Source organism: Drosophila grimshawi, unplaced genomic scaffold (genome assembly GCF_018153295.1).
Source record: "Drosophila grimshawi isolate 15287-2541.00 unplaced genomic scaffold, ASM1815329v1 contig_848, whole genome shotgun sequence".
NCBI lineage: Eukaryota > Metazoa > Arthropoda > Insecta > Diptera > Drosophilidae > Drosophila > Drosophila grimshawi.
The window spans coordinates 15,643,302-15,659,673 of NW_025063692.1; the positions used below are offsets into that span (position 1 = coordinate 15,643,302).

The 16,372-nt window shown below is 44.0% G+C and overlaps 2 protein-coding genes and 1 pseudogene across 3 annotated transcripts; all 3 read right to left on the minus strand.

Annotated features, from left to right (window-relative positions):
• Positions 1-1,856: 1,856 nt before the first annotated feature.
• Positions 1,857-2,541, minus strand: LOC6565210 (annotated as a pseudogene).
• A 576-nt stretch (positions 2,542-3,117) lies between these two features.
• LOC6565209 (farnesol dehydrogenase) lies at positions 3,118-4,055 on the minus strand. Its single transcript, XM_001991769.2, has 2 exons — positions 3,461-4,055; positions 3,118-3,404 (listed from the first exon to the last, which is right to left on the minus strand). Exons 1-2 carry the CDS (start codon positions 4,034-4,036, stop codon positions 3,237-3,239), a joined length of 744 nt encoding a protein of 247 aa, XP_001991805.1. The 5' UTR covers positions 4,037-4,055; the 3' UTR covers positions 3,118-3,236.
• A 6,928-nt stretch (positions 4,056-10,983) lies between these two features.
• Positions 10,984-16,345, minus strand: LOC6565208 (protein stoned-B). Of its 2 annotated transcripts, XM_001991768.3 has the most exons (6): positions 14,527-16,345; positions 12,458-13,724; positions 12,067-12,318; positions 11,825-12,006; positions 11,540-11,750; positions 10,984-11,464 (listed from the first exon to the last, which is right to left on the minus strand). In XM_001991768.3, the coding sequence occupies exons 1-6, from the start codon at positions 16,343-16,345 to the stop codon at positions 11,314-11,316; spliced, it is 3,882 nt and encodes a 1,293-aa protein (XP_001991804.1). In that variant the 3' UTR covers positions 10,984-11,313. The 2 variants fall into 2 exon arrangements, with proteins under 2 accessions (XP_001991804.1, XP_043072247.1); XM_043216312.1 differs by lacking the exons at positions 10,984-11,464; positions 11,540-11,750; positions 11,825-12,006; positions 12,067-12,318; positions 12,458-13,724 and adding exons at positions 13,909-14,164; positions 14,237-14,439.
• Positions 16,346-16,372: the final 27 nt, after the last annotated feature.

Consider the following 16,372-nt stretch of genomic DNA (forward strand, 5'->3'; position numbering starts at 1 on the left):
GGAAAGGTTAGTTTACATTTGTGTATCTCCCCTCAAACTCACAATCTTTAAAGTACAATTTCAGTTTGGGCTTATTGAAGAAAACGAGTAAGTTTGAGATTTTCATTAAGATTAGGATCAAAATTTGAAATATGTCTATAAAATATTGATGTTTAATATTGATAAGTATATAGAAACAACAAATGTAGCAATTCTTTTACTGCAAACGCATTTCATTCCATTGATTGCCCAAAGACTTAAGGACTGATTTGATGTTACATTACGCCACAAATCGTGGTGTAGCAAGTGGTTAAAGGCTAGAGTAATAAATACATTTTACCAGTTATCTCAACAACAACAAACTTGTAGAGATCAGTGCGATGGAGAGCGCTGAGCAAACGGAAATGGAACATGATCGTTTCGAACTCGAGTTGCAGCTCAAGCTCAAATGTGTTTATTGAAATATTATCCTCCGCCGCCGAAGATCAAAGCCTTTGTTGTTTGAGCGCATCTCTTAGAATCCATTTAACGACACAAGTTCAAAGAAACCGCAAGGCGCTTCAGTGACTGGCTAACACCCAGTTGGGGAAGGCAAGGATAAAAATCTATGAAGATGTCAGGCTGCAGTCGACAACTATCTAGTCCAGCGTCTGGTGTAATGTTGCACTCCATGGCTGCAAACTGGATGCGCAACGTTATTAGCAATTTCGACGAGAAGGCAAAAGCGCAGACAAGAGCTGCCACTGAAACAGACATGTAAGCGAGTTGCCTCAGGGATGGCTAAGGGATGCTGCTGTTCCTTCCGTTGCTGCACCATAGTTTGCCATTGCTGGCAGCAGCCAGCGATACACAACACGCACAGCAGCCATATTGACAGCGCCGTGTTTATATGTAACATTGACAACTTGGCTTGACGCGAGTGATGCCAAAATACAGCAACCGCAAAATGCAGCAGCACCAACAGCAGCAGCAGTTGCCCGTTACCAGTAGTATTCTCATTACCAATATCGCTGCTGCTGCTGCTGTTCACTAGGAAGTCATCAAAGTTTTCGGGCTTAGAGTGCAGGTGTATTTATTTCTTTTCTTTTTGTTTTTTGTTTTTGTGCGGCATACTTGTAACTTCAGCGAACACGCGTCTTAGTTTAAAATCCAAATGAAATGCAATATGCAAAATACACTGAAATTGAAGCTAAACGATTCCGGTGTCATTTAAACTATGAAATATAATTAAAAGAAAATCATTGGTTGGCCAACACTTGAAGAATTTATTCGATTCTTCAGATATGTAAAATCTGTCTTAATCTGTCAAAGACATCAGCATTAGCAATATTCAGCAATATTCAGCAATATTCGGCAATATTCGTTGCGTGTATTTTTTAAGGAGCAGAACATTTCAGGCAGAACTTATTTTGCATAAAACTTCCGGAGCTGCGGCAGCATATTTCAGCATTTTTCTCAGCTTCACTAGTTAAAAGTGTGTTGTGTGCTTGGGTGTGTGCTTGTGACTATATTACATTTTATGTCAAATGCGCACGCTTCCAATATTGACAGACGCTGGCATTGCAGCAGCACGAGACATGGAAACCTGTTCCGCATCCGGGAAAGGAGCTACTGGGGGGCTGCTGCATCGCCATGACAAGCTAATGTTAAGTTATTTTCGTATTTTGGCATACCTTGCAGCATGCCGGAAGTCTCTCGCACCGATATAGCCACAGTCACAGCCACAGCCACAGTCACAGCCCGCCCACCTTGCCGTCAAACTCATGTATTTTGAAATAAAGAACACAATTTTCATAGACAAGCAGCTTTGGGTTTGTGGCAAGTGGCACGCCCACCACGCTGCCGCACAGTAATGCAATTTTAATACAGCTACTGGCCTAAAAGGGCTCTCCGATGGGCTTAATGGTCAGCTGATGCACCAGCACATGCGGAGGCGTGGCCAGGGCGTACCTAATGCCAGCCGATATGTGCTCCGGCTGCAGCATGGACAGACTGCTGACGGAGTCAGACAAAATCTCCGTTTTGGTCACGGCGGGGCTGATGCTCGGCATGTTCAAGATACACATTTGAAGTTAAATATTCTACGAATCCACTTGCACCACAATTACCTACAGTTACTTTAATCGGGGTATTGAAACCGTTCAGCTCCTGGCGAAATGTCTCCAGCATGGCATGTTCAAGCACTGCAGCGCCTCGCCAGACGAATGAATGACATGGTGACCGCTGAAGCTATTGATGAGCACCACATGACCGGCCACATCGCGCTGCTGCATGGAGTGAAAGGCGCGTTGTGTGCAGTAAGCCACTCCTAACAATTGACCGTTATATAATATGCTGGCATTGTTCACCAGTATATCAATGCCCCCAATCTGCTCTTCGATCCAATCGTAGGCGGCTGCGACAGACGCCTGGGAGCTGCTCTCTGAGCGCCTCAATGCGCTCCACGTGACGTGCCAGGCCAACGACGACGAGACCGGCACGCACCAGATCCTTGGCCACAGTAGCACCAATGCCCGAACTGGCTCTGGTCACAATGGCCACACAATTTGCCTAGCGTTCCATGGCTATCTCTTTCGAATGGGTTAACTTTTAGCTCAGTTTTCTGGGTCTGCGCTCCGCTGAACGGAACAATTGTGCAACTGAGTCCCACTCGCGACGAGGCCTTTCTTATATTGGGCCAGCCATTCCCCTTCTTGTTTTATGGCGCTTTCGCCACTTGGCTTAAGTTCCCAATTGAGTTTTTAGTAATTGTTGCTGCTGCATGCCCATTTGTACGACTGAATAATTAAGCGACAGTTTGCCACTTGACCGCTGCGACAATTAGCCACTTTGCTTAATTCATAAATTTTTCTGCTTTTTTTTTTAACTTGAAGTAAACCCTACAGCCCCTTTCCACGTCGCGAAACAAGGTCAATGGCAATTTCGGCCATTAAACTATAATAGTTTTAAGGTCGTTCGTGCTCTCGTATTTCCACTTGTATTTGTTGAAACAGCGAATATATTTTATATTTTCTATTTTATGAGTCGAAAACCTTAAGATTCACAACTTTTGAGGTGGATGAATGCATTAGGTTTGCGATAGAATATAGACATTTATGCCACGGCTAAGCAATATAATTAATAAATTAATGATTATTCTTTCTTTTTTTTTGGCCATGTTTATTAGTTTGAAAAAGCACAAATTGCTACAAAAAGCTGACAGATATTTTGAAATTTGTTGAAAATATTTGATTTGAGAGAGAGTCGCTTCCACATTTTTAAAATGGTTCCCCCATTGGCTTGATGGTTAGCTCGTGCACCTGTACATGCGGCGGCGTTGACAGAGCATATATGATGGCATTGGCCACATCGTCGGGTTGCAGCATTGGCAGCCGCTTGTAGGCCTGTGGCACCAGATCTGTATCCACCAGGCCCGGACTAATGCTCTATAAAACAGTGAACCGTCAACAATTGAATACATCAGCTTGACATCGCTACTCACTGTAATTTTTACTTTTGTCTTGAGGTCGCGAAACTCCTGACGGAAGAGCTCCGTCATGGCAGTCAGCGCATGCTTTGTGGCCGGATACATGTTCAGCTCTTGCAGGCTGCCGGGCAGCGGATTGAACAAATAGTGGCCCACAATGCTGTTGATAAGCACCACATGGCCGGCTGTGTCACGTTGACGCATCGATTGGAAGGCGCGTTGTGTGCAGTATACGACACCCATGACGTTCGTTTGCAACACCTGCTGCACAACGTCCAGGGCCATTGTAACCAGTTGGCCACCGGATAGCTTGCCGGCACTGTTGATCAAAATGTCGGTGCCGCCGAGGTTCTCTTCGATCCAATCGAAGGCATCGCTTACCGACTCCATGCTAGTCACATCGCACTGCCTGATGTGCAGCTGATCGCGCAGTGGCTCGGTCAAATGCTGCCGTAGCTGCTCCATCCGGTCCAGCCGGCGGGCCAAGGCAACCACGGTGACGCCCGCTTCAATTAATTGCTGGGTAAGCACAGCTCCTATGCCTGAACTGGCCCCAGTTACAACAGCGATGCAATTCTGCCAACGTTCCATGCCAACGGTTCTTAACTAAATGTGAATCCACCTTTACGCTAGTCAAAATTGTAACCTTAGCGTACACAGATCCCAGCAAGCTCTAGCGTATTCTGATCTCGATACACTCGATTGCGTATCCATTTGCATACACCTATTGGATTACTAGCAGTCATAGGCGTAGCGCCTCTTGGAAAGAACAACATTTATTTTAGTGCAAAATAATAAAGCAAACAAAATTTATTTAAATTTGTTCCATTTTCAACCAAGGTTGCTTTTAGCATTTAAAATCAAATAATTTAAAAACACATGTCTTGATTTTTGAAGAAGCACAAGTTTTCTAAGACCTCTTCAATGAATGATTTAGACTTTATTTTATTTTAGTTCATTTTTAATTAGCTACGCCCCTGCCAGCAACTGTATCAATTGCAATTCTTGCACAAGCCATTGCTCGCTGAATCTGAGATCAGCTAGAGTGGGTACAGCGTCTAGAGTCTAGACCACAAGTAATGTGAGCTGCTGCTTACAACTTGTCTACTAATGACATATCTTGACACTCGCAAGCATAGCATCAATGGACGTTGATTTCTCAGAATCATTTGTGCGTTCAAATTGACACAATTATTTTGAACCAAATTCCGAATTCCACATTTAAATGACAAACATCTTTATCTGAATGCTGTAATTAAATAATGATTTCAATTTAAAAATGAACCTGTGAGCGTATAAATACGAGTACAATAGCTAGTATTGTAGAAAGTTCATCGTGCTCGTAAATTGTTAAATATGATCACAATAGAATGTGGAAGTTACAGTAAAGCACATATATTTTTATATGCAAATCGGAAAACATGCATCGACAGCGTAACCCATGCTTTAAGGCATTCAGTTAGAGACACGTGCAGTTCGATTTATATTTAGTAGCTTAATGGAAATTCCATTAGGAGAGGGAATACATGTAATGGCTTGAAGCGAGTTTGTCGCAGCTGCACGCATGACAAAAAAAATAAATAAACAACAACAAAAAAAGATATAATAAAATAAATAAATACAACAAAACAAAGGCTCAACAGCTGGAGACAAATTCTCGTTGGAAATAAAAATAAAAAACAATTTTAGGCGCATTTCACAGCACTGCTGAAACTCAAATAAGAACACCGTATTCCCAATGTGGAACGCTCTCAATCAAATGACGGCAATAGTTAATGTTAAGGACACATTCAGTCAGCCTCCCTCTGCCCAAATAATTCCCCACCAGCCCCCAGCCCCCCCCCCCCCCCAGCCCCCTACAGATGGCAGGGTCTGAGCACACGTGTTATTTGCACACGTGCTTATGGAAATTGAGGAACGTATTTCAAGTTGAGCGTCAGCTCAAAGCGACATTTGTTTGCCGAGAAAAACGAAAGAAAAATGCGCATGAAAATTTCTCTGATTACGTATTTGAAGAGCGCAAAGAGCAATGACTAAAACGCCGCCTAACAAGTGGCCCATCCAAAAACCAAAAGCATCCACGGCTCTGGCAAAACTTGGGGCAAACACGGGTCTATTAGGCGCATTAGACGCACACGGCTAGACGAACCCATGGACCATGCCACATGCCACACACACACACACATCATACCATCCACCCGCACACAAGTATCTCTATCTACATACATTCCATAAAATATGCTTACTTAGCTGCAACTGGTCATAACACAGTTCAACACACAAACATCTACAGTATACATACACATGTGCATTTGCTGTTATACCATTTGCACATGCAAATGGGGAAAGGGGAGAGAAAGGTATACACAACATGCTCATGCTGTTTGTTGTTCAATTCCGCATCACAACTGCAAAGACAAGTTAAACATTTGCTCCAATACAAGTATACATTTATTGAATTTAACTGAAAGTCAAATTATTTCAAGTGTTTCTTAAACAATATAAAATGATGCAAATGAAAAATAAGTTTATTATAATACGCATTACCAAGAGACTATTGTGAGACCGACAGGACTAACTGCACTTAATAAAATATTTAAATCGGCAAAGGTAAAGATTACGTATTATTACAATATCAATTTTGGGTTGTCAACTTTGATAAGTAGTCGTGATCGAATTTGCTTATCGCATTCCTTTTTTTACGTAGCATTCATATTTTCAACATTAACCCGGAATTCTCTATTGCAAAACAACGTTAGCAATGAACACAACTACAACTGTTGAGAAAGTGACTTAAAATATTGTACGTAAGCTTCAAGATATAATTTGTTTTTTTATATGTCTGTCAATTTCTTATTAAATTTTCTCAGCATTTGCATATGCATAGTGTACAAACTAATCGTATTGTCAAGTCTGGATTGATTCGACATTTTATGGTTTTCTGTTTGATTGGCCAACAGATGTATACACAAACTTGTATTTATAACATCAGCGGGGTGGGGAGGAAGGGGAGGGACTGTAGCAGGCAGTTGGAACAGCTGCTGCTGCTGGCCATAATTCAAATTTGCAGTTTTCTATGCAAATTCGTTTGATGTTGCACAGAAGATACCTCGCAGACGACAACGAAGACCCTTTTAGCCGTCCACGAAAGAATGCCGCAAATTATGCAGCCTTGCATATGTGTTTTGCATGCGAGCAAGTGGGTTTGTGTGTGTGTGTGTGTATTGGCCGGAATATGTGCTACAGGCAAGAGCAAGGACAACAACAGGCACGGTAAAGGATACAAGCGAATAGTGCAGGAACACACATCATTTGCATTGGGCATGACCCTTGAAGGCGTCAAACGCAGCTCTCCTTATCGAAGAGGAGGTATTTGTATGTATGGTTGGGGACAGGGCATGTTTTACATCTCATTGTTGTTGGTTTTGTTAGTGTTGATTTGGCATTTTGGAAAATGCGTAGTCCTTTGGTATACTGCATAATTATGCGCGCATCTGGCCAAGTCAAATTGGGTCAACATCGCAGCCGGATGGAATTAGACCTTAAGCCATTTGGCCACTTTATGCGTGCAGTCCGTTCGGCTTTTATTGCCAACCAGGTGGTGCAGAGAGGGGGGGGGTGGGGGTGGCAGCCGGATGGTTAGCCGGAACCACTTGACGTTGTTATGGCCGCCATAAAAATCGGCGAATCGCAACATGGGTGACGCACATGTTGTGCCACATAAGTTGGGGTAGCCGACGGGTAGCCGACCCGACGGACGACTTTGTTGCCAATCATTGGCGTCCCTTCGTACCTTTCCAGCATGAGTTAGATTTGCAAATGTTGACAATTACAATGCGCATAGGAAGTAGCATGATTGATTCAAATTTAATGCGCTTTTCAATTTATTTTTCTGGCTCGCCAGTAATTAGTTTTAGACCGTTGCCAACTGAATTGCAGCTATTTTTATTCGTATTTTTTTTATGTCAGCTTTTGATGGGTGCTTCCGTTAGCAGAAACAAAAGCAATTGGCAATGTTTCAAGGCAAACAAAAAAAAGTCGCGCAATTTAAATGTTGATACGAAGCGAAAACAAAACAATTATATAAATATAAATACAAAATATATATAAATACGAAACTTACTAAATAAAATTGTTAAATTTAACGCAACCACATATTAATTTTGTAATATGCGTAGCTTGTGTAATTTTGTTGATGCATGTTCTGTGTGGCTGGTGGCAATTGTTAGTCAACCTTTGGTAGATGATTGAGTATTGAATATGGAATCGTATGTGGTAGCAGTATGTCAAAATCTCATATGTGTAAACAAACTCATTTTGTTGGCAGCAGCTTGTGTCATTTGCTCAACTCATTTATTGATTCACTCGTGACTCATTTATATGTCAGCACGCCTATTCACTGGATAACACAGAGCTCACGTTCTTGCAGACAGATTGAAATGCCAAATGCCAAATATAGTTCACCCCAGAGTCCACTCTGACAGCAATAAGCCAAGGAAGGTAGTGGAAAGCAACTCCAACTCTAGCCACGGGTTCATCCACAGTTGTCAATTTGTTTTCGAGCCTTAGGCATTGGCTAACTCAGTTATATCAGATGTTGCTGCTTTCATAAAACTGAAATTTGCTCTGCTCCAATTTAGTGGCATGAGATAGGAGCAAATAACTTTGACGGTCTCTGCCACTTGTCTGACAGCTAGTTTTCATCACGTACAGCCAAAGCCCAACCCAGCCAAAATTATATGAGTGGCAACACTTCTAGCAGCTGCGCATTTCAACAGAATACGATTCAGTTAAAGCTGAAACTTCACTTCAAGAATGTGGTATACTATAGACATAGAATATATTATATATTATATCTTACTTATGTATCAGAGAATCAACAACAACTATTTGACTTCACACAAGATATAAAACCGCATGACTTTGCTAAAAATGTATACTTACTAATAAGGCTTACTAAAATATTACTCATACGCCTTGTTGTCCATCAGCTGCTCAGCTGGCAGATTAAAAAATAAGTCAAGTGCCTGCAGCGAATAAACAGTGGTCCTGCATAAATGATTAGCATCACAAAAACAAAGATTGAACAGCGCAGATTGAGAGAGAGAGTGAGAGAGAGAGAGAGAGAGAGAGAGAGAGAGAGAGAGGGAGAGAGACACAAACTGTCCACACAAGCACTTCACAAACTCCACAGGGCCAAGTAAAAGTTTTACTGGAGGCTGTGGAGTCAGCACTTGAGATGTTTAGACCATGGTTGAGCACAATATTTTACAAGGATTTCGTGTGGTAAATCTATTGCGCACATGTGCACTGATTACAACAGTCGTAGATGGTTGGCTAGATGCTGGCTTAAGGCCAGCTGCATGATAAATGGCTCGAGACTGCAGCCAAAAAATGCACCAAAGAAAAGAAAAAAAATATATCCCATTATATAAAAGAAAAAAATGCGTTGCATATAATATTTATACATCGACTCAGAATAGACTTTAAAATAAGAATAAGTTGTTGGTTAAATTTTGAGGTTTTTCAATATTTATTTTCTCATTTGACTAGTTAATTTTCCATCATAATGCGTTTTTTGCGTCGGTTCTGTTCATAATATTCATTATATTGTATTTAGTTCATCAGATAATACCATTTATGTATATGTATATTTAATATATAACATGTGAAAATTGTCTCTCAATGGGGAAGAAGGGGTTTGTCATGTATTAATTTGTTGGACTGATTTTTCTTGCACTTTTATGGTACATACAATAGTTATCAGTGTATATATAATTTTAAACGTAGGTAAGTTAAGTAACATACAATACAATAAATGAGAAACGTATGCTCATAATTCCTAAGGGTTCACAATATACATATAAAGGGTATTTAAGTATTATAATGTATAATATATATATTTCTATATATATACAGGTATATTCATATATATATATATATATATATATACATACATAAATATATATATATATATATATATAGATGTATATTTGTATTGCATGATTAAATATGTCGATTGAGAGTCAATTCAAAATAGTTTTTCTTAGCTGTTTCATCATCTTCTTTTTTGTATATGTATGTGTGCCTTGAAATGTATATATGTATGCGTTGTCCATAAGCAATGAAATTAGGAAAACTTTCTGGTTACACTTTAATTGAGGAATTGAGGAGGGGGAGGAAATTAAGCTGGGCGATTTGAAATACGAGTACAGAGTGCACAAGTAAGTGCTATATTCGTTTAACACTAAATTAACAAATCTATTCTGCATTTTTAGCTATTAAACTCAATTAAATATTAATATGCATGTATGTATATAGCTTTTGTATGTATGTATATATTTATTTATTTTCCTCATATAGGTTTTTTTTTTGAGTTTTTATTTTTTGTTATATGTAGTTTGCTCTATAAACTTTTGCTTGATTTAACAAAGACGATTTTACTATATCCATTTAGGTTATTTTCTTTTGTTTTCTTTATTCCGTTCAATTTATTTGTATTTCCTTTTTTTTTTAAGTTGTTGATTTGAATATATAATATAGTTTAATTCACAACAATAACATTTGAATATGCATTTCCATTTTGCTTGAAGTTAAATTTGAATTAATTTTGTTTATAAATTTAAATAAATTATTTCAAAAAGCTTAGTTTATTTTTGCTTTGATATTAATTATGCTATGGATAGTTTTACAGTTACAGTAAGAGTTTCAGTTTACTTAGTTTTCACTGTTGCGAACCGAGCTGAACGATGATCATGCGCTTGTCAGCGCTTGTTGCCATCCTGCTGATCCGGCGTACATGGATAATTCACCCAGTTTCACCCACTTCATAGGCAAGTGATTAGTTCAACGGTAAATAGCGGCACATTTGGCGGTACATTTGAGAGTGAACGTAGCCTCAAGTGTTGAGTGTAGGTATGTGACTGTATATATATGTATGCATGTGTATATATGTGTGTGTGTGTTGCTGTTGGTATTTAAGTGTGTGTGCGTTAGCCTGTCGCCTCTTTGTTGACACCTCCATTCCATTCGATTTGCCTGCCAGTTGAGCAGCCCAGTCCGTTGCCGATGCGAACAGGTTTAGTTGATGCTGATTTTGATTAATGTTGGATTAATTTCTTCGACGTAATCTTAAATCGTAGTTGCACGAACGATGTCTTGTCACTTGCGCTTAATATATATGTATGTAACATCCGTTAATAGGTTATGGCTATAAACATTCTTTTAAATATATATATATGTATATATATATATATATATATATATATGTATATATGTATGTGTTAATGCATTAATTTTTGTATTTGAATTTATATTTTGCTTTGGTGCATGTACTATAACCATTATTTCTATGCATATGTATGGGTTGACTCTTCGCTCCTTTGGTCGCTTGGTTAACATAGGTAGTTAATATGGATGATTACATATAGGTTAAAGTAATGGTTAGTTTGCGTGCGCTATGTGTAAAACCAAAGACTCAACAGGACTCGAATACAGCTATCAGTGTGTGTGTGTTTTTGTTTTTATTTTTCTTTTAATTTTTGTTTTCTTTTCTTTTTTTTGTGTTTGTGTTTGTGTTTGCTTCTTTTTTTATACCTCTCGTTTGACCATCTATCCAGCCGTATATTATTGATATTTTGCTGGGGCGTTCTTCATGTGTGGCTGTTCCTGTATTTATTGTCAACTAATCATTACCTAATATTCAAACTACACACAGAGCACTCTCAATTGAATCATTCACGTCCACTGAGATGAGAACACGGAAGAGAACAAAAATATGTACCAGATATTTGTGACTGGATGTTCGCTGTGGTCGCTGAAAACTAAACTCAACCATAATATGGGTTCAGTTCGATTGAAGCAAACGCTTAGTTGGAGTCGGAATCCGTATCGCTGGGTGGCACAGGCGATGCAGTCGGCTTGCTACCTGCGGTGGCAGCGGCGGGCTCCTGGCGAATGGGTCGCGTTGCCGCCAGATACGCATTCGTGGATTCGCCGTGCGTGGTCTCGATGCCAACCCTGAAAGCAAGTTGAGATGAGATTCGATTCAGATTCGATTTGATGAATAATGTCTGATGCCTGATTGGTACTCACTTGTACTCGTGCCGTGCCAGATAGCGAACGTACTTCTCGGGTGGCTCATCGGCATCGGAGTCCTGCACGCTCACAGAGCGCACGGTGGTATGCGAGACCTGCGTGGCGGGCATTGTGAATTCCACGAATGCGTATGGCGCCAGTTCGCTCGGTATTTGGTCGTACGATGTGAGCGCCATGCGGCAAACCAGCTGATGTGTGGTATATGCGCCTGAAATGTAAGTGATGCAACTGCTGATCTGAGCATGGGCATTCAAAGGAATTCAACTTGTGGTTAAGACATACCCTGTCCTTCCTTGGGTAGACGCGGACAGCGCCAGACAATGGCGCGATGATGATGCTCATACTTCGCCTGACCGGAGGTAACCTCAATCAGTGATTCCTGCAGCGTGTCCACAGCGCCCAATATGCGCTCAATGCCCTTGATCTTGCCGGTGCGTCGATGGGCCGACTTCACGGATCCATATCTGTCAAAGCCAATGTAAGTTTGACGCTTGCGAGCCGATAACCGATCACCGATGGCTTACCTAAAGTGCTTCTCCACGCGGAACAAATAGATCCAGCACTCGGGTATGGGAAAACGCACGGAGACATCCTCGCATGGTATCTGGCCCAATTTGCGCGACGTGAATCCCGGCACCAGTATGTCGGCCCGCAGTTCCACCTTGTTGCCAGTGACACACCAGGTGGCCTTCAGCTGCAGCGGAAGCTCACGGTTCTTTGGCGGACGTACGCGGAAGCGCAGCAGTTCTATGTAGTTGGCATCTGGTGGCTGAAACCTGCAGGATTGAAGGATATGGTAAGCGTAACAGTCAATACACCGAATTATTATTGAAATTATTTCAAAATTTGTGAACTACCAAGTTTCTAGCAGTTCTTAAAATGTATTTATGGCCAGCTTAGAGAGGTGGCACCTACTTGATGGTGCGTGTGCGCTCATACTCCTGCTGATTGACAACGCTGTGGAACTCGACGGCCTCCAGGCGAATCCACTCCTCTGTGGCCACGGGTATAATGTCATGGCGTCCAACCACCTCCTTGCCCTGTCGCCACATATCGTTGACGCCCAGCTCGATGGTTGGCATGCCCGTGAGGAAGGCCAGAAAGAAGAGGCGCACACGCGCTATTTGCTTAAGTATCTTGCCCTCGAAGTCCTGCTCAACGGTGATCTCATCCACTGCCGTCACTTGCACCTCCTCCATCTTGTAAGTGAGCGCACGTTCACGCAAAGCGGGCAGCTTGAAGAGCGCCTCCTCGATGCAAACGGAGAACTGTTTCATGTCCTCGTAGTTCATCGAGCCAATTTTGAAGAGCTGCGAAGATTGTGGCGCATGCTCCACGGGCAGGCCGAGCTTCTTAAGATCACTGCCAAACTCCTTGACACCCTCGTAGTCGCCAGCGATGGCATACTGTGCGAACTTGGTCAGCTTGTTGGTAATGCGCTCCGCCTTGGTCACCTGGCCGGGTCGTACACCGGGTCGCTCCTTGTAGAATATATACTGCAGTTTCATGGTAAAGATTTTGCCAAATTGATCGTACTGCTGGGCACCGATCTCCGACACCGAGTAGGAGGGCTGCAGCGGCAGCTCCTGGAAAGGCTGCTTGTCACCGGCCTGGTTCAGTAGCTGCACCACCGGCACATCGTTCTGCACAACGAGGCGTACAAAGATCTTCTTCCAGAAGCGCTGGCCGGTAATCTTCTTCTTGTTGGGTTGGCGCAACTGCATCTCCCAGCCGGGGCCGACATAGTTGAGACGGGGGAACTCCTCCAATGGCTGGGACACATCCTCGTCATACAGCGGCGTCTGTGGGGTATCCTGTGAATCTGTGCGCTTCATGCTGCTTTCTGTGGCAGCCGGTGGTGCTGGAAAGCCGCTGACATCATCCTCAAACGGATTCACTGTCGCTGGCGATGTGGTTGTTTGATCGGTTGCCGACTGAACCGCTGTGCGCGCCGGCGGTGGCGGTGGTGCCAGCTGAGGTGCCACCCCAGATGCACCATCCGCCTTTGGTCGGATGACTACGCTGAATTCCTTGTCCACAGACTCCACGGAGTCCGCGCGCACTGGCGCCTGCATGGCATAGAAGTCGTCATCCTCATTGCCGAAACCGTCGTCCACCGAGTTGACCTCGCCAAAAGCATTTGCCGTTGTCGTCGCTGACCCAAAGGCGCTATCGCCCCAAGCTGCAACAGTTCATTTAAATACATTTTATTTCATTCAAATTAATCTTAAGCTAAGTAAACCGATTTATCATACTCCGATACTCTCTGGGATGCTCCATCCAGTAGCAGGCTAGGTAATCGATAAATTCGATAACCGCAAATCGATATAGCCACATGTCTCCAAACCATTTTAAGGCTACAGTCACCAAATTTAACTTGCTGGTAACGTCTTTCAAAGAAAGGCATATACATTTTCAGATCTGCAATCTGCACATATCTTCAACAATTTGTAAGCTGCTAACTCCCCAAAGTGATCGATAAATAAAAAAAACTTTGATGGCCTCCCAAAATCGATTAAGCCATAAATCTCAGATAATTTGACAGCTTGAGTCACCAACTTTGAGAGGTATATTGCTAGTAACACCAATATCTCCAGCAATTTAAGGGCTATAGTTAGTAAACTAGGGAGGAAGATTATTAGAAATCTGCTCAAATATTTATTGAGCTACGCCGAACTTAAGAGCTACAGTTACCAAACTTGGAAGGCATATGACTAGGAAACTCCTCCAACATTATTTTTCGGATACGCCAACTCCCGTCTCCAATTGACAAAAGCCTATATCTACCGCAATTTTAAAGGAGAATAGATTACGAGGATTCTCCTTCAAAAATCGATATATCTTGGTCACACCCAGTTCTGCCTGTTTTCCTGTATTAGGCGGTCGGTGATGCCCGACTGTTGTTGTCATTTGCTTTTATTTGATTTAGCGTACTGGAGAGATTTAAGAAACTCTCTTCAAATATATAGTTTGTTTTTACTAACCATCGCCTCCTGAGGGTGTTATAGCACCAGATCCAGAGCCGAAGCCGTCGAGTATGCTGATGTTGTCCTTCTTAACCGAGTCAAATTTGGCCGAGAATGCGTCGAACTCATCCGGTTCAACTGCAAAGATGTTACTGGCATAACTGGCAGCTGGTTGTGGAATGGGTGGAGCTGCCCGTGGTTGCACCACCGGTGGCACCGTTTCCTCCGTTTCGGGCTCATCCACGGCAAAGATGTTGCTGACAATGGGTGCAGGCGCAAAGCTCGGTTCGTCCTCCTCCTCGGGACTGGCAAACGGATTGGCAGACAGTTGACCGCTGGCTAGCCCCGGAAAATCCAATCCGGTGTCCATCTGCTCGGGCTCATCGTTGACCAGCTCTGTGTGAGACTCGTGCACAGCTTGTATGGTGGCTGCCGATTCCGTGGGTGGGCTCTGATCCGATTCAATGGTAATCTGCTGCTCTGGCTCAGGTTCTAGCTCCGGTTCTGGTGCTGGTGCTGGTGCCGGATCGGGCTGCTGCTGTTGCTGCTGGGGTACCGGCTCTGCTTCCAGCTCAGTTTCCGCATCAATTTCAGTTGGCGACTGCTGCTGCTGCTTCGGCTGCACGACTGGCGCCGGTTCTGGCTCCTCATCCTCATCGTCGGAGCGCGGCAGATCCTCCACTGTGGTAATTTCAATGTCCGGCGTGGGCGCCCGTTGCCTCTGTGCTGTTTCCGGCGGTGCCGCAATGTGCGCCACGGTAGCCGCCTGCGGCTGTGAGGTAATATCATGAGTGCTATCATCCGGTCGTATCAGCATCGAGCTGAAGATGGGCTCATCTCGCGAATTCGACTCTGGCAGATCATCGTTGAGCAAATCCGGTGGGGCAGCTGCCGCTGGCGCCACAACTACAGCTGGCTGCTCGAACAGACTAAGTATGTCCTCCTTGGTTTTGGGTGGCGGCGGCTTTGCCGGCTTGGTACTGCTACCAAACATGTCCAGTAGATCATCCGCATCGGCAGCCGGTTCCGCTGCTGCTGCTGTTGGTGCTGCTGCTGATGGCGGCGGCGGACGCTGTGGCGGCGCCGGAGTCGGCGTCGGATGCTGTTGTCCATGTCCCTGCATCATGTGCGCCGGCGGAGTTGGCCGTGGTGGCGCCGATGGACGCGGCGGCGGTGGTCGCGGTGGTTGCTGCTTGGCTGGCGACGTCAGCGGTGCCGCACCCTGCAAATTGGGCAGTGCCGTGGGCACACCAAATGGATTGTCGAGCGGCGAGGCGGCAACGACGCTGCCGCTCATTAGGTCTACCTCGATGGCTTGGGTGTTCGCGCTGGAGCCACTGTCCGAGACATCCACATCGAGCAGATCGGCCAGCCCTGAGTCGGGCGTGGGGCTGGGCGAGTGTAGATCCCGCATGGAGACGGGACTGGGCGAGCGGGTATCGGGAATGCGGCCCAGCAGCTCCGAGCTCGTCTCGTCCAGCTGGCTGGAGACCGTATTGATTAGCTCCTGTGTGCTTTGTGGCGGCTGTGGTCGCGGCGGTGGCGCTTCCGCCTTTTTGCCCTCATCATCCTCCTCAGCGGCGGACTTAAGACTGAGCGCATCGTCCTCCGCCTCGATGGTGGTGCCAAAGAAACTCATTGCTGCATCAATGTCAACAGCCGCCGCAGGCTCCGCCTCCGTTTCCAGATCATCGCCCCCAAAAGCGAACGGATTGGAGGCTGACTCACCGAATGGGTTATCCGTATCGATTGGCTCCGTTTCGGTTTGCACCAAAAACGGATTCACGGCTGCATCGCCGCCATCCAGATCGTCGTCCATCAAAAACGGATTGGCCATTTTGACTGTCTATGTGTGTGTGTGTGT